Source organism: Lepisosteus platostomus, chromosome 15, assembly GCF_059453375.1.
Source record: "Lepisosteus platostomus isolate fLepPlt1 chromosome 15, fLepPlt1.hap1, whole genome shotgun sequence".
Lineage (NCBI taxonomy): Eukaryota > Metazoa > Chordata > Actinopteri > Semionotiformes > Lepisosteidae > Lepisosteus > Lepisosteus platostomus.
Genome location: NC_142625.1, coordinates 19,653,638 through 19,677,071, shown reverse-complemented (window position 1 = coordinate 19,677,071; position 23,434 = coordinate 19,653,638). Strand labels below are relative to the sequence as shown.

Here is a 23,434-nt window from a genome sequence, read left to right as displayed (position 1 = left end):
CTCGTTTCCAGAATTGTATCTAGCTCTCTTGAAGTATAAATAAGGATCCAAATAAGACTGATCCACTTAAAAGAAAGATATTAAGCAAAATTATTCTCATTTCAATAGTTATGTGTGTACTGTACCATCCCTCATCTCAGTTGATGAAATGTCAGACACAAAGAATCATTTTTTTTCACACATGTCCAGCAATATTATTCGATAAATATGATTAATGCACTAGACCTACCCTGACTTTCATTAAATATACCCACATATATTTCTGTCTTACAAGCTTATTTATCTCTAAATGTAAGAATAAAGTACATACAGGATACTGTTGGATCATGTTGACAATATGATGCAAATTACATAATTACGTTTCTAGAGGGTATCTTTCTTCCATTATATTTTCATTTATAAAAATCCCAACAATATGAAAATCAAAAGTCTGGATGACAGCTTTCAAATAATCTACTGTACATGTACATCGTTGCCTACTAATACCATGATCAAAAAGTTACCTTATCTGGATTAATATACAGTAAGCATCATGTTCAAATAAGAAATTCATATAAAATGTGAAATATAAAATTAAGAAACTAAAAAAACAGACTATGAGCTGTGAAACCTAAAAAGGAAAATACATTTTGATTTTGACTAACTTAAGCGTTGAAAAAAGTATCAAATGACCTTTCCCTAGAAATATTTGCAGCTGTGACAGAAAATGTAGATAATATTTGAAGTTATACAGTCGTTATGATAAGAGTCACACTGGAGTCTTTAGAGTAAGTGCCTATGCCTCATGTTTAATATCTCCGTCTAGCTTAAATGGCAGTCTTTCATAGTTCTTTTTGATTACATGAACTCATAGCAGCAAAGCTTTTACAGCTCAGAATTTGCATAGTAAGTGAATAGAGTTGAATTCAGGCTCTATCTATGAATTTTCTTTTCCTTTCTAATTTGTATACAGCAATATTAAAAATAATATTCACCATGTCATGTACAGTAATGTGAAAAAAGCAATAATATGTAAGCATGAAAAATATCTTAATGTACTTTTAATGTTTTTCAACATTATTATAATACATTTTATTGATGGGTTTTCAGGCCTTTACCTACACACCCTTATCTCTATTCATGTAGAACTCAATAGAGAAATGTTCATACTATTGGCAATAACTTCTCACTGCAGTTTCAGATCTGAGGAAGACTTACTTGCTCCCTGTTGTTAACATTCAATGTTCCTTTAAATATTCAGATTTTCTTTTGCATTCTGTTTCCACATGACCTAAACATTTATTTAATAAAATGATTTTTCCTAGGTAAATATCACTCAAATGTTATTTAAGTAAACATGGGAGGTTTCTTGTGTTGCAGCTGGTGTATATCTTTTGTTAGAAGTTTTTGGTTCTTTAAGAAATTAAAGCTCAACAATAAATATAAATGCACAAGACATCAAATCAAAGACCATCATGCACACCTGGCACATTTCAAGCCATATAATGGTGCTTTTGTGTCACTGTTTCTAGGCTAAAGTGGGTTCTTATTCATTGTAATCAGTCAGTAATGTTTAATGAAATTGCAGGAGGATGAATTTTTTTTTGTTTCTGCACTTAGAAAATGAGATATGCTTTCCCAAGTTTCACTTACCTATCACAGAATACACGCAAAGCCTGACATGTACAGTATATTTGAAACCTCTGTTTTCAAAACAAAAGGTTTGCTTGACATGAATCCTTTTGATAGCGCTTTGAAGAGGTACCATACGTGAGATCAAAAAAAACAAAACCAAAACGCAGTATGTGATCAAACAGAAACAAAACTCAAAGTTTTAAAAGAAGTCAGAGGAACACATTCATTACAAAAGGGCTGTAGCAAAGAAAGTGCAAAAAAAATGAGTGCTGTGAGTTACCTAATGAGGAGTGGTTGTTGGAAATATTCATAGCAGACAGTTCAGAGGGGTTATATTGCTGAGCACTAGTGATGTCAGTTAGTAGTTAGAAAGAGTGATTGTCATTAACAAGAGACTCCTGTCTTGGCTGTTCTGGAAGTCATGCAGGTTGAATGAACTGGCAGTGAAATACAGAGCCTTCCACCAACCTGTGTCTGTTTAGCTCCACTGAAGTTGACATTGCTCAAGTTTATTTTGAATTAATGGTTACTGACTGCCTTTTTGAAGTGCGATTTGATTCGTTTCCTAGTTTCTGGTAGGCATGTGTCTTCATAAAATATATCTAAGGGACCCTAATTGGCACCTAAAGGAAGTCTGGCTGCAGTTTTGGATGTCACATAGACAGAGATGAAACCAGTGTCACTGACTATGCTATGTCTGCACTTCAGAGAAGCTCGCCTATTAGATGTGAAAACTTTTAACTACTAAATTTAGCAGGTGTACTCTCAAATACAATAATGGGGAAAAAAATGAAAAGGGGAAATGTGAGAATATAATGGATTTACAAAGGCATTGCTTCAAGTCTAGAAGACAAACGTTCACAGAAAGTGAAGTTTGTCCATAAACTGATAGGACAGAGTGTCAGAGGAATCCAAAATATGACATTATTTACAGTCTATATATATCAGTGAATAGACTATACATAGTCTACATGGCAAAGAATGCACTCTCTTTGAAATGTATGTATTGGAAATGTACTATAAAATTGCCTGTGTCTGTAAAGCCATGTAAAAGATATGAATGATCAATGCTTTAATTGAGTGTCTACTGTTAAAGTCCAGTGTTATATTTATTATATATGTAACCTTCGGATACAGAAAATATGTTTGGTGTCATCAGACATTCCCTATAATACATCAAGCGTTCATCTATTATTCATCATTAATTCATGCATGACTGATGGTACTTAGTTTAGAGCATTAGCCAATCTCCAGAGAGCAAAACAAATTTTTAATTTATGCTAGAGCCTGTCTTGGGAAGAAACAAAACATCAAGCTGTATTACTGGCACTTAGACGATGAGTTGAATCCTGCTGAGACGAATTCCCCCATTGCTTTTGCCTGTCATTGTACTCGTTTTCCCAGGTCTTTACTTTTCTGCCAGCAGTAGCCCGATCTAACCTGTGGAAATGTGTGTTCTTGTGTGTGGTCAAAGTGCCCTGCCCTGGCTGCACTGCAGAGCCCAAGTCCTCTACTGTCATTATGTCTGATGCATGTGATACTGTGAGGGAAAACCTCATTATAGACGGTCTGTACCCAGCCCAGTCTTTTCAGTTAATCGGTTTTATTAGCTTTTTTGTGTTTATTCTTTCATCAGCAAGACGTTCTTAGCATTCTGTTTGTAGTCCTGTCTTAGGTTTTGAACCATGCTCCATCTTTATAAAATACTTTAAAACACTGAAGGGTCCCAATCATCTTAAAATCAGTTTATTCATTCTTAAAAATCAATATTAGGGAAAGTCTTTTAAAAATATAATTTTACTTCACATAAAATGGATATTGGAGAGACCAGCTGTACCTTGGCATAAGCAACTAGAGGACTTCTAGCTGAACTGAAATGTTAAGTACTTCCTATAAATTGCTTGGTGCCTGGCATCTTAATTTCATTTCATGCTGTCGTGTTAAAATCACAAAAATTTAACATAAAGCTGAATAAGCTGATAATACATACTGTATATCCATCTGCTTTCTAAATGCTTTGTCCAATACAGGGTTGTGGGGGTGCCAGAGCCTATACATACAGTACTATATACTGTATATATTTCCAATACTGTAACATTTGTTCAACTCCACAGAGAGCTTGAATCTGACTGTATTGTTCCATTCGCTTCCTACTTAGGCCCTCCTTTTACGTGCTGTAAAATCAAGGTTCCTATTTGCCAAATACAAACTGGCTGCATACACATTGTGTGCCTCAATATGTAGAGACTTAAGAAAGTGGAAACATAAAAGCTAAACACAGGTTATTGGTTGTCTATGAAAAAAATCAATAAAACAAACAGTATCTTCTCTCAGAAGAAAACAAATCTATTAAGTCTTTACACTACCAGGGAAGGGAGGCTGATTGTATTGATCCAGCAAAATAAAAATTGAACACATTTGTTTGGTGTATTTTGAAATTGTTGTCATTTTATGTGGTACTTTGAAAATCCATTTTCAAGAATAAGAAAGGACAGTGTTGTGAAGAGGTCTTGGCCTGAGGGGCAGGGGAGATAGGGGTAATGGCTATGTGTGAGACACAAAGTGAATGGGAAATTGCGCTTGATATCTTGTGGCCATACTCATACTGTATACCTAAACCTGGCTTTCCACGCTAGGGTTGAAATGCAATGTGTCTGTTTTCCCCTCTCTAAAGTAAAAAGAGTGCCACTGAGCAACAATCATGAGAATTAAAATGGCAGAAGGAGTAAGGTCACTGGAGGGATATGTTTCCTGGGATTAACTATGATGGTAGGTAGAGTAATGGTATAAATTGCTGTCTTTTCACACCAGACTAAGAGACCAATTTTATTTGCTCTCAGTCAGAAGATGCTCTTGGGCTTTTCATTAGCTGGACTGTTCTTAGTTAACTGTGTGAGAATCTGTCTGAAGAGCATCTGCCTCTTTCTCCTTTCTAACCATTAAATCATTGCTATTGTAAATACAATATTCACAGTGAAAACACAAAACCACAATGTGTTACTAGAAAATGTTCAGCTCCTAGCAAAAAAATGTGCTTGGTTATTCAGCAAGCTAAAAAACAATAATAAAACTAAATGAAATGACCCCAATGACATTTATATCAGTTAATAAAATTGCCAATCAGTTAATAAATGTTGGCCAAACTACAGTATTTGTCAAGTGTATGGGATCATCTTTTAATTATTCACAGGCCTCTACATTAAATTGCGAATATTTAGAACTGTACAGTATGCAATAGCTCTTAACCTGTTTTTCGCTTTTGCAAATGGTGCCAGATTTTTTATTAATGATGTGATTTTTATAGACAAATAAAAAGAATCATGTCTTATAACTAGTTGGGACCCTGCAACATTTTCATCTGGATGTGGTCAGTTGTGTCTGATGTGGCAGGCAACTTTACAGATTTTGTGTAAAAGGCAAGCTGTGTTAAAGAAGCTCAGTAATTAAAACTAAGTAAGGCACTGGCCAAAGGGAATAAAATCAAAGTGGCGCTAAGTTTGAAATTAAATACATATACAGTAATAATATACAGTAGCACTGAAGAGCATTGTCACATTCTTTGTGTTTTAAGTAATACTATGTATTATTATTATACTTCAACAGTGAACAGTGTATTAATGTCTCAAAAATATATAACCCCAAAACGTTTAAAGCAGCTCAACATACAGTACTGAATTCAGTGTGTTGTAGGACACAATCAGAAGTTTAAACAAATTTGTACTCATTTGAACATTTTGTGAAGGATTGCAAATCACATTGTGATTCCCACCCATTTTGAGGAACACTGAGTTACTTATTGTTGGATGAAAGGATAAATATTTGTGTAGTTAGAAAAACAGGGAATAAGTGAGCTTTAAACTTCACTTGAACTTAACTAGGTCTTTGCATTCTCCACAGTTTGTAATGAGCTCACATCTGGAAGTCATCTGTCAGTTTTCTGTTTTACATTTGTGTAATGATTAGAAGAGCTGTCAACACCATCCTCTGTCACCAGTCACAGAACTCCAAACCCATTCAGCCGTGTTATCCCCTCCAAAAAGCATACCTACGCAGATAGCTTATTTATGAGGATGAGAATAATGCTGACAGTCCTGGGCTGCTGAAAGCCCACAGTCCTAATAAAAAATAAATCCATGCCATTTTTAATTGTGCACATACTACCTGTTAAATATATTTTTGAGTGCACAGGTAAGTGTCAAAATATAATTCAATGTCAGAGTACAAATACATTTCAGGTATCTGTGCTTATAATGAAACAATTTACAAAAATTGCAAATTGTGTATATGTGCACTGAATGCTGTGTTAGATCTCAAATTCCCTTAAAGTGCATGAAGCCAGTATACTGTACATCATAATTACAGACATATGGATACATTCACCAATAGACCAATGCTCACACAAAAATATGGACTGAAATTGGGCTACATTTAGCAATAAAGTAAGAAAAAAATTAGAGAAACTAGAAAAGAATAGTACTGGAGTACAACGTGAGACCAGTGAAAGACCATACACTGCTACAGACATTCTGAGCAGGTACCTTACCTCTTTGATTATGATATAATTAGCTGTCACTGCATTATAACATTATTAAAGCATCACTGACTGAACTGCCACTCAAAATCTGCCGCAAGACTTGCTACATGATAAATTTGTGAATTTTCCCCCTTTTCAGAAATGCTATATTTAAAAAAATGTGACAGCTAGTTCTTTTAAGAGAGTCTGTTTATGTGTGTGTGTGATTTCTAATCTAAAACAAAACAAAGTAATTCAGTTTCTTTTCAAATCAATGTTCAGTTCTTACTGATATGTAATAGAATTTCTTTGCCAAGGTCTTAATTAAAGATGACACTTCTAAAGTGGAAGGCTTGACAGCGATGTTACTTTTATCATTACTAAAAGACTTATTCATCTCCTTTTAGCTTATGGTGGGCAATGACCTGCTTGTCATTACTCCTACTCAGTGGCATGGTTTCACAATCACTTCTGCATAGAAGGGCTTGCAGGGAACTTCAAAAAGATAAATGACATTCTTTTTGCGGGATGGTGCCCCTTCAGTTGTTGTCTGCTGAAGTGTGCGTGCTTCTGGTTTTCCCTACCACTTGGAGGGAAGCTATGGGGGTCTTGCTTTTGTAGACTATGTCATATGAAAAACATTAAACCCCCAAAGGGTGGAGCATTGGTTTTATTTTTATTTGGTGTGGACAGAATTCCATTTCAGAGTAACATTTTTCTTACAGTATACTTTTCATAAGTTTTTTTTTGTGCTCTTTGGCAGGGAAAAACAAAGTCTACACAAGTTCATGCTGGGATGCAAGTGTCAAACTGTCATTTGACAGCTGTCATAATAATATTTAGATTAATCGAAAACAAATAACAGAACAATAGTGAATACTTTCATTTGCATTAATTATGTAAAAATATTAATTAATTTAATCTTTAATAGAAAGCTCTGTTTGTCATTTCACATTTCCTCTTTTTTAATGAGTGTTGAAATGTGAAAAATGTGGTTAGTATATTTTCTGGACTCTTGAAGATTCATGAGTCATTGCTTTATCATTGCTTTCAAAACACAGAATTTCTGATTTTGAAGTTTGGTACTAACCATTAATCAGATGTTTTATGAGATGCAAATAAATGCATGTGTATTCTTGGAAATCTGCATACATAATGATGGCTGATTTAATTTCTTAGAAGAGAGTGCCATGTAACATGACCTTTGAAGAAGTATTCTCATTTTCCATTAGTCATTTCATCCTTCTTTAATCATGAGCAACTTCTGTAGGCTTTTCCAGAACTTCTCCCCAAGAGTGGGACATTTATGGTATGTTAAGCCATTTACCTTGTAATGAAAAGTGTAATTACTTTATGTAGAAAATATATGGAACATATACTTCATGTATATACACATATCTGTATTTAAAACCTGTGCTTCAATAAAATTATTCTTAGGTATGGATTGGTTTCTTTTCCCATGCATATAAAAGCAAAATAACAAATTTTATTTTCCTCATCAGTCATTGTCATGTGAAGATTTCTTTAACTGACTGGTGCCTTGTTCCTTAACTAGTACAGTTTTTGTATCGTAGTTTAATAGTCTCCTTACATTGCCAGCCAACACTGACCAGGATTGCCCAAGCAGGGGTTAATGATTGGCCTGATGCACCCATGGTGGATCGGAATTGATTCAGGCAGGATATCTTCTGCTTACCATGCAACAGGATCATGTAGGACTTGCAGAGTGGTTGTGTCCTTGCAGAAATATCAGTGACAGATACAGTACTGTATATCACTCCTCCAATTAATCATTGCTAACTTTCCTGTAAGACACTGCAAAGCTCACAGCATGCAAAATGGCAGATGCCTGGCAACAGATGTGTCAAAAAAGTGTTCAGTCCTTCTTCCTCTTTGAATCCCTCCACCTGTTTTGATATTATCAACAAGACCAAATTAACAGGATATTACCAAATAGAAGCGTATGAAATACTCTTTATCATTAAATATATTACTATTTACATTTTTATTTAGTTGGGGCTACTGATTAATGTTTCTTTGAACATGAATGTGTCTAGGAAAGTTGTTGCATCATGTGCTAAATGTATTTTGAAATCTATAAGAGCAGCAGCTCTTCAGTGCAGCACATATAATACAGCATGAGAGTAATCCTTTAGGAATGGGATGGAAGGTTGATATAAAGTGGAATTGCCAGAATAATAGAAAGTTAAAGAAAACAAACAAACCAAATAAAAATGCCACACTTGAGGCATTGTTTCCCATTTTCTATACATAGTTAAGTATCTCTTCTAGACAGCTGTATGACTGTAAGCCAGTTTTATTTTGCTTCCAAATCACAGTTCCTCTGAGTCAAATCTGGTTTGCAGCATATTTGGAATGTGACCTTCTTCCTTGGTCTAGCAATACAAAAGAGGAGGCACGCTCAAGCACGAGAGACACCAGTGAAAGTGAATCAGGAATTGCAGTAGAAAATAGCACTTCAACCTAAATCGACAAATGCAACGCAGAAAGCTCTGGGCACTTTACAAGATTGTGCCTGCCAGAGATCTATAATACAGTGTTATATTATGGTGCTCAATAGAAGACTCCCCTGCGGCAGGAGTTGCTTGCGTCTCTTGGAAGTACAACAAATATTCAAAACTGTGTGAACCTGAAGTCTTTGCCTCTTGGGTGTTTAATGTTGTTCTCCTACTTCTATGGAGTGATGAGTCTGGAGTGGGCAGCGAAACAAGCAGTCTACTTAAGGGAAATCATTTGCTAACCACATGAAACGGGAGATTTAAAAGAATGAGCTCAACTGTAGCTTCAAACACTGCCATCATAAAATACAAAATACTGTAACTCTCAATACAGGCTTTTATCTGGGGTGTGTGTTCTCTGTATCTAGTTATTCTAGGTTTGATTCCCTAGGTGGGAGCGAACTGTGAACTTCAGCTGCAAAATAAGTCTTTTTACCTTTATATTTAAATAAATTACTAAAATATTTTCATAGCTTCTTCAAAACCATCCACAGTGATGCAAAGATACAGAAAGTATTGTGGTTCCTATACCTTGCTTTGGGATGCTGTACCGTTAAAGAAGCTATTTAAAATAAAGGTTATACTTCTTATGATTAAACCACCCTAGCACTAAAAAATGCTAGTCTGATGCATAATTACAGACAGTTCTATTTTAGGATACATACCCACATCAATAGAAACTTCACATTAAAATACATTTTTAGTGTTAAATATTACTTTTTGAAATGCATTGTTATAATGTTCACTCATTTTGGCGGAACATCAGGGCTGGGCAACTGTTCCTGTGTATCGCTGTTTGAATATTTTACTCTGTAAAGAACAAACTCACAAGCCATTAATCTTGGGGACCATAAGAGGTGGCAACTTACACAATAGAAAAATGTAATATTGCAAAATATAAAAACAATAATGTAGCATGAAAAAAATATTTATGAGCATCAGATGTGAACAGTATATCTAAGTGTTTCCTATTTTTGTGCATGAATTCCATATAAAGAATATCAGGGTAGTATGCACTGCTTTAGTTGTATTGTAACTGTTTATTTCATATACTATATTCTGTTGGGTGCCAGTGGAGAATAAAATAACTGATACATTCTGTCAGTGCCTTTTGCTTAATTTTCCCTTGGGAGGTAATGGCATGATAATTTCTCATTTGATTCAGTTTGCTTTGCAGAGGTAGCTAAGCTCACTGATAAGATCTCCTTAAGACCTGACAAGTTGTCAGTAATGAAGGAAATTGCTTTGATCCGACTACAAATAGGTCATTTAACCAGTGTCTGGTCTGTGCCGAGAGACGTTATACTTTTTTTACATCCCGTTTTTTTCCACCAAGGAAAAAACTCTGCTTTCATTATTAGAACTCTTCAAAATGAATCAATTTATCATTCATTACCCATGGGAACACGACAACTCAGCGAATCTGTAGTTCTTAATTTTCTTTATTTATTTAAAATTCCATTTATATAAAAGACATTATGGAAATGTGATGACGTCGGAAGTAGCTTCATAATAACATAAAAGATGTTATCTATCTGCTTGTATATCTGTCTTTGTTTCTACAATACAGCTCTATCCCAGGGTCTCCCCAGAGAAACAATGAAATACAATTTGTCACAATTGCTGCACTCATTCAGTTCTAGGCTCCATGAGCTAATAAAAAGTATTTATCAATTAAAGATAATCAAACACTCAAAGGATGCCTAAATTATGCTTTTAAGACACAATTTAATAACTTAAATGTTGTACAGGAATGGATAACAACACCTCTACCACATAGAAAACAGTGCCTTTGCATTTGAACTCTTAAGTGAGAATAAACCCTGTTTGCTGTATACAGTATCAATCCACTCCTATCTCCCTTCCCACATTGTAGACAGTGTCCCACTTTTACAGAACTCTCAATGAATGCTTTGTAAGATTTTGAAGTCTGTCTATCCATATTTTCATATTTTGCATCTGTATACAGTGTACATGCAGATTTCTTTTCCAGTTTCAGCTTCTTTTGTTATTAGTACATATGACCAGAAGCTCACTGAAGTATCTAGCAGCCATTCCGAGTTAAAAGGGCCCCAATGCATTTGGTTAATTGTTTTGAATAAAAGAGTGATTTAAAGTATCAGATTCTCAAAAGAGAAGTTGATGGGACGTGGAAAGAAATCGGGAGAAATTAGGATGAAATTAAGAAATGGTATCATGCCCTACTGGAAAGGTTTTATGCAAAATTTTGCTTGAGGACAGACTGAATTAATTTCATTTTTATGCATGGTTTCTAGCCCACACCCCCAAAATGGAGAGATTTTTTTCCAGTTCACTGTGTGTAATTATTCAGCCTGCCTTCCAGCAGAAAGGATATGGTTATTAATTTCTACTGTTAAATCCCCTCACTGCTCTTAAGCTCAAAGAAAATAATAATGGATATAGATAAGGAAAATAGATTAGAATGTAGAATGCAAAATGTTGAATGTATTTGAGGCAGAGCACAATGGAAATAATGTTAGTTTTTGCTCTTAAAAACTTGTGTAAGTGTATTTTATGTGACTGATATTGTTAGCTTTCAAAACACCATTCGAGTTTCAAAATTCACCCTAGAGATTTGCTGTTTGAGAGCATGATCATTTCAGCTATCAAAATACACCATTTTGAGATGAGCACTTTTACAGCTAAAATATGAAAACATCAACTTATCTGATGCTTTTTATTTTTTTATTTGGCACTTACTATATTATTGCTCTTGTGAAGTGATATAGTTTATCTATTAACAGCTATCATTATGTTGGAACTTAGCTCTTTTATTCAGTACTCAGTACTGTATGCTCAGCACTCTGTAATATTTAACACTTAGTTATGTCAAAGGGGACTAGCCTTATATCCCTAAACATGCATTTTTAGTGGTATGTTGTATGCTAGTTTCAAACCCCTCCTCCTTCAGAGATGTAGCTGAGAAGATTTTCAGCAATTTAAATATGATACACCTACACTGTATGGTATAGCACATACTGCAGAATTGATATCCAAATATATACAGTAGCAGTTACAGCAGTGTATTTAGAATACAGCCAAGAGTAGCAGTGCAGTGATCCTATATACAGGTGTGAACATTTGACTTCTTCCTCTCTTTGTTCAGGAAGCAAATTGTATCATGAATAGAGAAATAAGCTGTTTATTTATACACAAAGCTTTGCAAAAATGTACAGGGAATGTGACATCTTTTAGCACTTAATGTTATACGATATGTTTATGAAGCATATACTCATTTTTCTGCATTTTTCTTCATGACTTTGGAATAACTAAGGAAACCAAGAAAAAGATTCATGTTCAGTTTATTCTCAATCTGTATTCTATGAAATTAACGTTAGTGTAAATTACTTGATCCTATGACAGCTTAGGTACAAATCTCACTTGGCTTTAGTTTTGTTTTGTTTCTTGTCAGACGTAACAATTTGAAATAATTTGTTCTACTTTTCTATTGCATGGTGGAGTGGCGATTATTGCTAACTGCCTCTTGATATCTTGAGTCCCATCCTGACTTTGGCAGTCTCTTATGTGATGTTAATGTGTTCTCCCTGTGTTTGCTAGGGTTTTCCCCACGAGATTTAATTTTCTCTCAGCTCCCAGTGAAATGTTGAATCGGTTAAAAAGTGACTCGGACTTTGGCTTGTATTGGCAATCACCAGGTATACCATCCAGTATTACATCTTTCTAGAATAGACCTTGGTCAGCCTCTTGACCTCTGTCATTAGGATTTCTAATCAGGATTAGATTTCTTGTGGAGAGGAAGCTTTGTTCAACTAAAAATTTAACATTGTAGCTTTAAAGTGCTGAATGATTTTTACTAATGTGGTCTTCTTGATTAATATCTTCATGTGGAAAGTGATATCCTCCAGTCATATTTATATATAGCGATATACTGTAGATATTGTGCTGTGACTATATGCGGCTTTAGCAGACTATAGTCTGAGGTGTGGATGGAAATTTAGACTGACATCGCCAGTACCCTCCAGTAATGTACGTACCCATCATGAATTAATATCCATTTTATACATACTTTTTAGACTTGTCTTTGATTTTTGCCATTAAGTTTGCTATTTGATTTACATTTCCCCCAAGGAACATTTCAGGACTCAAATGAGTTTTGTTACTGAAACGTTTTTTTTCTTTAGGAAGATGTAGTTGTCAAAACGTCCAGCATCTGACAAGAAATAATCTATATTAATCTGAAGACCTGCCATAAATGTTATTGGTAGGAGGGAGAGAGCTGCACACAATTAGAAGGAAGTTTCTTGAGAGCAATGTGTTTCGAAAAATAGGACTACATTAATACCATAGCCATGCTTGTAATGACACAAGATCACTGGATTAAAGGGCTTGAACCCATTTTAAGATAATTTTAAAGATTCCTCAAAATGAAACCCAATTACACTACACTCGAATCAAAATCAGAGAGGAAGAGTGGGCACATTAAAACCTTTCAGCACACTTAATGCACCAAATTGCTCTTTATTCAATCTGGAGAGCTGAAAAGCAGCATTCCTTATTTGGTGCCTATGTGTTCCTCCAATGAAATTGTGCAGGAAATGTTTGCACATCTCTATGGTGTATTCATTCTACCTCTATAATAGAAGACTATCAATTATTTGTTATTAGGTCAGATAAGAGCAAAGGGTGCCTAAGAGCTTGCTGAATGGATTGAAATTTACATGGAATATGGGCATTAGACTTAATTTAGATGCAGCTGCTCAGACAAGGGCTGAAGATAATAACCATGGAGTTAGATCTGATTTACTTGCGCCCTTCTGGGTTAAGGTGATTTGATTTACCATATACACTTTATTATTGGGATTTTTCATACATAAAAATACTTTTTCTACCAGGAAATCAACGGGACTTTTGTGAAGGTGGTAGATGTATAAAAACACATTTCTTGGTAAAAAGGGAGAGTTTGGAGACGTATTTAATTAGATTTGTACTTAACGGCCAGTTTATCCTCATTCTATTGTTTAAAGCCCTTTTGTGCAGCATCTTTTTTTTCCTCAGGAAAAAAAACATGCATATTTGTTTCTCTTCTAGATTGTTTTGCTCAGAACTCGATCATTAAATCTATAAAATTCTTTGCCGAAATATAAGTGGTAATATGCACATTGACATTTATTTCCACTAAGACAAATGTAAACATCATAAGGACCGACACCCTGTTTCCTACAAACTAAAATATTTCACTATGCTTCGATACACTATACAAAATGAAAGAGTATACAGTATTGGGGTGTCAGATAATATTATAAATGAGTCCATTTTGTTAATAAATAACCAACTGAGGTAATGCATATATAAAGAAATATTATGATATAGTTTTGGTAATTTTAAAGGAGGGCAGCAAGATTCTGTACATCACCAAACCAAGGTAGCTGTCTTATCCTTTTCTTGCTCGAACCAAGAAAAATGCTTTGGCGTGCTTTGTTGACTATGACTCACTTTTCAAGTTAAAAGGAAATCTTTGCTACTACATGTTAAATAAATATATCAAAAGAGTGTCTTGCAAATATGTGTTTGATGACAAGTCACCCCCCACCTCTCTTTAGCTATCAAATGTTAACAACTTTTCTCTGTCAGCCTCTTCATAGTTGTAAGAAAATTAACATAATCCTTTAATTTATCTGTCCACTTACATATTAATTCATTTAGCTCGGCATCATGCTTCAATGGCTGCATATTGTGACTTAAGTGCTGTAAATAATGAGTGTGCTTGCCATAAAACAACATCTTCATGGCGTGACAGAGACCCACACTTCCAGTGCTGGCCTTTGTAAACCCTGTGAATATTAAATATTCTGGATGGGGAGCAGTGTCTGTGTGTAAAAGAGTTAAGTGAGTAATGAAACAAGCTAAAATTAGGCACCAAGCGCTTATGCGTTAATCATTACTTCACTACACAGAATACCAATAACAAAGATCCATGGCCCAGCTGAAGTTAAATTAAAAGAGAGAAAGAGACATACTGTGGAATATTTATTATGCGTAGGAAAATACATATGCTTGTATTTAGTAGAAGGCTGGAAATGTATGCTATTTTCCTATGCATCTACAGTACCTTACATAGTTTTACTTCATGTCTTAATCAAACGGTGTAGAATACAGTATATTATACAGAGCTAAAGTTTCTGCTCTCATCTCTAACACAAACGAATATTAATCAATGTCTATCATAGATAATGTATTGATGTTTTGCCATTAAAAATATAAGGGATATGGTCGGCTCAGAACTCTCCATGCTTGTGTCTGAGACAGTTTCTTGTGGTTAAAATCTGATTTAATTTGGTTCTTCTATACAACAGAATGTGGGGATGTCTAGCATTAGTTTACCTTGACCAAAATTGTTACAGAGTAGCAGATACTGTAGATATCCAAGTCCTGGTTTTATGAAAAGTCAGTTTGCTAAAAATAACTAAGGGTTGTGCTCTTTCATTTTCATTTATTCTTTCAACCATTATCACAAAGCCTTTTATTCCTTGTAAGTGATGTGGAAACCTGGATCCTATCCTGATAGCAAAGGGTACAAGGTGGGACTTTCTTCTAGACTGGCTGGGCACACACACAAGCACATGGGACCAATTTTAAAGACACCAATTAGCCTAGCCAGCATGTTTTTGAAAGGAGAGAAGAAAGGTGAGAAAAACCTTTGTGAATAGAGGAATAATCTGCAAACTCCACACTGCCCTGAGCCCAGAATTCGAGAGCTGTGATGCACCAACTTTAACTGCTACACCACTACTTTTAACATATTTTGGTTTGACTGATAGGAAAATAAGAGGTTACAGTATTAAATAATTTGTATTTTTTAATGTAATGTTAAAAAAAATCAAACAGTAAAGTATACAGTACACAAATTTCTTCACATCAGTTATAACTTCTCTGTATTATGACTACTGTATATTTTGAGTGATTTCGTCTCCAGGATTTGCACTTTAGTTTTTTTTTTAATGAAGTACAACATAGCACCTCTCATAGAAGTGAAAAAGGGTAGGCCATTACTGACTCTTTATCAATAGAGCTTCGCCTCTAAACCTCTTCTGTGTCTTATCTCTTTGTAGATCCGGTCAGACCAAGACAGGGAGACTCTGATTCGGTACAGCATCACTGGAGTGGGTGCTGATCAGCCCCCTATGGAGGTGTTCAGCATTGACCCAGTAGCTGGAAAAATGTTTGTCACTAAGCCTTTGGACCGGGAAGAAAGAGCCTCCTATCATGTAAGTATTGGCAATTATCATATCTACACTCTGCACCATCTGCAGTATCCTTATTTTATTGATAATCATAAAATAAATAATAATACAAAATAAAAAATAATTAAATGGTAAAATAAGTAATACATAAAGGAATGTATTATGAAGTGCGATTTCTGTTTGAATATTTTCACTACCCAATTGATAACATGATTTTTGGCAGAGTTTTTATTATGTGCTCCTTACGAATTAGGATCCAGTCAATTTCATTCTTCAATCCGTCAATGACTTCACATGCCCATTTCTTGACATTTTTCTAGATGTGATAAATGAGTTCTTATTCTAATTATAATTGAGATCGATAGAGTGAGAATGTCATTCTTTTTTTGTCTCCCGTGCTACATCAATATCTGGTTAAGTTGCCCTTGATGCTTTTTATGTAGTTCATATGAACGTCTGTGAGGAGGACTTCGCATTCCTGTAGACAATTCCTAACCAACACTCTTCCATCATCCCCATCTTCACCACCAATTCAACAACCTCTTGGGGTGCACTGACTTCTAACTCTCATATGACCCTACAGCCTTCCCTCTAATCAACGTTTTGAACCAACCTCAAAATCACAATATCTTTTAAAAGACAACTTATAGCCAAAATATTGATAAGGAGTATATTTAAAATGTCTCTGTATCTTATGAAGGTATACTGTATTTCCGTTTTCACACAGATTCTACACTTCATCACAAAAGCCCTGTACATTTTGAACATGGTACCTTGTTGCAATACTGTATAAACTTAGATGATGTATAGGATATTGGACTTCTCTTTGATAATATTCATTAGTTTTGCTTTCTTTTGAAACAAACACTTTCTTTTCAACTTCTGGGTCCTTGCTAGCAGAAGAGATATGCACTCTTCCAGTCTGCTAGTTTCTCTCCTTTGTACCTTATTTCACTTAATATAACACAGCATTGAGACCAGCTGCATATCCGTTTATATCAACAGCCTTTAGGTACAGCTGATGGTGATGCCCCCACCATGATTCATTTCCGCAGTCTTGCTGATGGCTGTCCTCACTTAGCTTGCTCTTTCAAACTCACTGGTCTTCTCTTTGGGTTTTTTTACGCCGCAGTCCAGTTCAGTAATTCCTTGGTGCAGCAGTGGTTCCTGCCTCTTGCCATGGCTTTGTCATATTAATTGGGACATCCTATTACTCTTTCTAAACTATGGTTGGAACCCAGTCTTTTCTTTTTTTTACTTCTTTTTATTTCAGGCATATTTGTTTGAATGCCTTTTTTGTGTATTGCGAAGGGGGTGGCATGGTGCAGTGGTGGTTAGCATTGCGGCCTTGCCAAGCTGCGGCCCAGGGGTTCAATTCCTGGGGCGCCATCTGCGTTGAGCTAATGTAGTACTGTATGTTCTCCCTGTGGTCACATGGGTTTCCTCCAGGTGCTCCAGTTTCCTCCCACAGTTCATGGACATACTGGTAGGTTCATTGGCTTCTGTAAAAAAAACGTCCCTTGTGAGAACACTCTGTGTTTGCCCTGTGACGGGCTGGCGTCTTGTCCAGGGTGATCATGCCCTCCACTCATTGCTTGATGGGATAGGCTCAGGCTCCCCACAGCCCTGTATTGGATAAAGCAGTTTATAAAATGGACGTATATTGTGAAGGTTAGAGTAGGCTGCGTCAGTGTGTAACATGCAGAGGAACAAATACAGATGAATACCATGCTGGAATTATATATAAAATCTAACAGCTGTATTTGTGGTATCATTCCTCTTTGAAGGCTCTAAGTCTCACAATCCATATAAATACTAGAGGCAAATTCCACTGGACAAAGACTCTTTTAGATTCATTTGGCACTTTACCTTTCAAATACTCTTCTGCCCATTTTTGTATTTCAGGAATTTGATTTTCACTTTATAACATTAATTGGCCTCGTATACATATATAATAGAAGATAATCTATTCTATCTGGAGGCTATTTACTTCACTTTCCTTGGGAGATGCATTTTTATGAAACGTCACTTTAGTTTTGTTTAATTTTATTGTCAGACCTGCTTTGATGCTCGTTTCATTTCGTTCTTATAAATAATAAGAGGGTTTCTTGGCAAAATCTTCACTTGCAGAGATTCAGAGAACCTCAGCTGTCAATTAGGAAGAATTTTCTTTTTGCTGTATTGTCTTCTTCATAAAGAAAGTAAATGTGTATATTCATCTTACCTGTCAGACATAATGAAAAAACTGTTTTGTTGTTTGTTCTAAAAGTGTATAAAACCAGAACTAAGTCTTGTTTCTGATGTCTACGGCTGTCTATATATATATCATTGATGTCACTCTTTAAACTTCAGAACATATTATTTATGCAAGTAATTATTTATATTGATTAATTATCTCACAGGTTAAGAAGTGACATGATTGTCATTGTATATTGCAGGTTGCAAAGTTTATAAAGCTGTTGACTGCTTCCTATTCAAGCACATTGAACAGTATGTTCTACAGTAGTGCTGTAACATGGCTGTCTGACAAACTGTCTGGTATACTACGTGGGCTGTTGATTTAGAACCAAATAGTAGAGAATGGTGTCTGTTAAATTATTGCATTTATAAAAGTCATGGTTCTGAACTGCAGTACAAACTGAAGATCCAAAGTGGTTTGCTTTGGAAAAGCTCTGCATGGCAGACATCACAGTGTAAACTGCACATGCAGTACCTGAGTGCTTGCAATCTGCAGTGCACCGTCTGCCCCAAAGTAAAATTCTGTGTGACAGAAACGAGCGACTCCACTGAATATGGCCTTTCTTTGGTGCACTTTGTTTCCTTCTGAGTTTCTTGGAAAACTGGCACATGGAGGAACGGGAAGACTTGCAGAGCTTGCTCCTCCAGCACATGTCAGCATTCCCCCCATGACTGCTGTCTTATTTTGCTGCCAGGTTTAATAACCTGCAGATTGAGCTGGAGGCATTGTCTAGTTCTGCTGCTTTATCTGATGGCTTTTTCACTGTGCTGGGAAGACGGTAAACAGCTGCTCCCTCTTACAACATTTATATAGTGTGTCTCCATAAATCATTGAATCACAATCTGTTTTTACAGAACAAGAGACTTCCAGAATACAACAGCAGTATTGCAAACAGAGAAACAGTGGAAGTGCAATGTGTTCAGACGGCCCCCACGCATGGCTTGAGATCCTCATTTTGTTATACATGGGTTTTTTTTTCCCTGTAGCTGTGAAATAAATTGCTGTTACAATTTGATATGTACAAATCGAAGCAGTATTCCAGGCACTCTGGCATCACTTCATATATATACAGTATATAGAATTTTCTTTTCAAACCCATTTCTTTACTCTGTTGCATTTTGTGAGGTTCAGCCCATTTGCTAGGTTTTTAAAAAGGCTTGACTTGCCTGCTCAAACTAATTGACTCAGTCAGGGACAATAAGGCTCAGTTGTAAAGGTTAGATCTTTTTTCCCCTCACTTAAGCTTGTCCCAAAGCAGGGGAGATGCTAAAGTTGATATGTAATAAACCCATTGCATTTTTCTAAAATCATCCAGAAATGGAACATTTTAAGCAACCTGAATTTATCCTCACCTCACTCAAATATACACATAAAATAAATATAGCGAAGTTATAGATGGCGGGTTTCATGGTAATAAATTCTTAAACACATTTCTCATTGCTGTAAAATGCTTTAATGAAACCCAAGGGTGTTTTAAACCACAAGTGCAAAGTCTGAGCAAATTAACTTTCCTAGGTAATCGGCTGTAAAGTTTTCACCCCTCCAGCTCCAGTCCTGAAAGAGGGAATGATAGTCATTTACATTTGTGCAGAGCTGTAAGTTACTCACCACCAGATGAGAAAAACTGACTAAACAACATCCTCTCATGTGTGACCTTCGTATGTCTAAGGCTAGTTTTCATTATTTATTAGGCAAATGCAGAAGTCTCTTTAAACCATAAAGAAGTCATCCTAATGAAGGGGAAAGTATTCAATACTGCTATTTTGTATACGTCCTACAAATCTCTACAGTTTTAAATGCTGCCGTTTGTGATTTTATTTCAAATGCATCGCTATTTATGCAGAAATAGTATTTGTCAGCAGATTTTTTTGGCAGCAAGGGTAAAAAAATAACCAAACCACAATAATAAAACAGCACATACATTGGTGGCTAAATTACACTAGGGGAGGAATGAAATATCACACAGCCACATCGGTTCTCCTGTCAGCTGTGTTCCTATTACAAATAAAGTATAACAATCGGCTGTTCAATTAAGGTATAAACCTAAGAACAGATAACCTTGTTTTCTTATTAACAGGTTGCTGTTTTAATTACCAAACTGGATCAGCCCATCGTTTAAAGGGTTGGAAGGTTAAGGTTTTGCGATCTTCCAGTCATCTTTCTTTCCATTATGGAAATTTAGGAAAGTATTATCAACTCTTACTTTTTCTCTTTCTTACTCCCCAGTGTATTTGTTTATTTTTGTTGGTGACTGAGACATTTTCTATTTGCCAATTCCAAAACACAAAATCCGACCGTTTAAAAATCCTGTTACTGAGTCTAACTTTGGTGTTTTGAACTGAGCAGTTCTGACTGTTTTCCGAGTGAGAGCAGTGAAGAATCAGCACCTCATGTAGATGATTAGGCTTTGAAAAGCAGTTCATTTGGAAGGCTCAAGAATTTTTTAACTGGACTTTCTAAAACTCCTAGTCTCCTGGCAGAAGCTGAATTGGCATACTGTAATTGTAAGTAAAGAGGTGGTAGAGTTCAAAATGTGACATTAACATTGCTGTGCTAGTTTTTCAGTGCTTCTGGAGCAGTGCCCATAAAGGCACATTTTCTAGCAGGGGAGTTTTTTTTATTTCAAAGAGTCTTTATGGTTTTATTTGAAAAGAAGAGCAATACAGGACGGAGGATTCATTTTGTATGACTCGGAACACATTCTGCAACGGATTGCAAAGCAAGCATACCTGCCAACATTTAAATAATGGTAAAGATTCACTCTCCACACTTTTTGTGCACCAAGCGAGGTTCTTGCTTCACATGCTTTCCCTGCAGGATACGTCAGACTATAGCTTTACAGCTGAGAAAACAGATTTTGTTTGTTTCTTTGCTTAAGTCTGTATGAATATCCAGTGTGTCATGTATAATTAAGTAGAATTGCAGGGGGATCTTAGTTTTGAGAATAAAAACTTCTTAAATTCACTTCTTAAATTGAAGAAATGAAATAAATAAAAGTGAATAAATTAAATACTGTGATTACTGATGTAGTTCAGAAAAGATATTAGTCACACAATAAAACACATGAATGTCTTAAATTGTTCCATAAAAATTATCGAGCATTCCTGTTCATTTATTTGATGTTCCAGCTTCAATTTAAGCATTAGTAAACTCAACTTAAAATGCCAATCTGGCTGAGATTATATGTTTTTAATAACTGTAAAGGAAACCATTTTACTTTCCAATAAGAATCCATTTGATTATTAATATTGCTAGAGACAAACACATCAATTGTAAAAATGTTTAATTGCACTACTCCACTTTAGCCTGAAAATAAAATGCGAAAAATATAAAGCTACTGTATCAAAAAACCATCCTCTGAGCCAAGGCGAGTACAAATTCAGACAAAATTACTGCAAAGGGGAAACACTGTATAATATGCAACATCAAAATATTGCACAATTCCTCATTGATCTCCATCTGAAGCCAACGGTGACCATTTTGTCATTCTTTTGAAGATAATAACTTTAATTCCAACACAGAATTACATTTTCCATTCTTTAAACACTGTGGTAATCTTTGACTTCTAATGTTATTGAATTACCAGATCCAACAGCAGAAGTGATAACTTCCTTGACACCAGTCAAGTGTGTTCATTGCAGTCGTTGTGCAGGGATATTGGGTGCACGGCAAGATCAAGCAATGTGCAGGAAAAAGTAAAGTCAAATTAACCTCTGGAAGACCTGTAGATGCAATTTTTTATGGATAAAGAATCAAGAAGAGAGACATGCCTGAAGAAGTGAATTGAAATAATTCCATTTTTTTTTCCCAAGGCTACTGCTGTGGCAAAGACTGAAGAGTTTTTTTTTGTCAGCTCAATTGTTGATGTGATCTTTTCCATGTTATCAACATACTAGCAAAATCAAAGCTTAGACATTTGTCTGAAGGTTTAGCAAACATGCTGAAACCTCTTGACTTGGCCCTAGAGTTGCATCTGTGACTCAGTTGTATTTGTTGTCCTTTTACAGACTGAAGCCTGTGCAAAACTAATACAGCTATAAAATATTTACAATTATGGAGTTATTTTCATCCCAAAGCTTAGGTAGGGGACTCAGGTACAGTAGGTGATGTGTAGCAGCCATTATACATCAGAATTGCGAGTATGCAGCAGATTGGGTAGAAAATAAATTGAATTCAATAGTTGAATTAAGACAGGATTTTAAGTAATCCTGACTGTGGAACCCGAGAGTGAAATTTATCCAGATTACCAAATAGTCAAGTTTTCTTGTTCCCTATCTCTGGGGTTCATGGCACGATTTTAACCAAAGATCACATATCACTATAATGGGGCACTGATATGAAAACTGACCTACCAGCACCACTTACAGTGCATGTATTTACTTGGTTTTCCTTAGAGGTCTACCAGATGGGTGTATGTTGCTGTGAATGAGATTGAAGAAGAGATCAGAAAACTTTCACAGTGATGAAGAGGGCACACTCCAAAACCAGAAATGAAAGCTTCCAGTACTAGGAAAGGGAGCTGTTTTGCCTGCAGGCCCTTTGTGTTTGCATGTGCTGGCCAGGCAAAGAATCATCAAGCAGAGAAATATGCACAGTGTGATCTTCTCCAGCAGGAATCACTTCACAGTCTGTCTGCTGCACCAGTTGAAAAGGTCAAGGTTTGCTTTCTGAGTTGCAAGATTTAGAAATGACAAATAGGAGAGGTCTAGGTTAAAAACTTTATATCCATGTAAACCTACCCTGAGATATTTTACATAATAACTACTGTACTATTTTCATCAGGAAAAACAAGACTCTTCTCCAAGTGTAAAGTGTATAGTTGCTCAATTATTTTCATGCCACACATTAAAGAATTCAGTCTTACAATGTATTCTTTCTAAATAAAAAGCAATTTCTTAACTCAAAGGAGAGGATTAGTTTGACTATCTGTAGAAAACAAATATCTAAATGCTTTATTCTGGGGAGGAGGTCTTGTTTTTAGCAAGGGTTGTATTAATTAAATGTCTCTTAAAGCTTTAGAAATGTCCAGAAAATGTCCAGGATAATTTCTTTGCCAAGCTTCTTTTATTGATTAGAATTATAAAAAGTCCTGCTATTATCTGTATATCTGTAAAGTATATGATCTGAAAGAGGCTTCATAATTGTAGCTGTGCTCACCCATGGTTTCACTTCTTTTGTATGATGATCGGGCATTATCTCTCAGGCTCCAGCTAGACTTGTCCTTCTTTAAACACAACAGGGGAGAGATGCTTTTGGATAAGCTCAGGCTGAGATTCTGATGCTCTTGGCCTCTACACCTGTGCCCAAATACTATTGGCTTATTCAA

At 35.7% G+C, this 23,434-nt stretch overlaps 1 protein-coding gene across 1 annotated transcript in view; it reads left to right on the top strand.

The window, feature by feature from the left end:
- The window catches only part of cdh4 (cadherin 4, type 1, R-cadherin (retinal)), a 382,227-nt gene that overhangs the window by 289,612 nt on the left and 69,181 nt on the right, over window positions 1–23,434 (top strand). Inside the window, exon 6 of the mRNA XM_088608237.1 lies at window positions 15,738–15,893. Coding sequence (XP_088464363.1) covers window positions 15,738–15,893 — 156 coding nt within the window. The remainder of the gene's footprint in view (window positions 1–15,737; window positions 15,894–23,434) is intronic.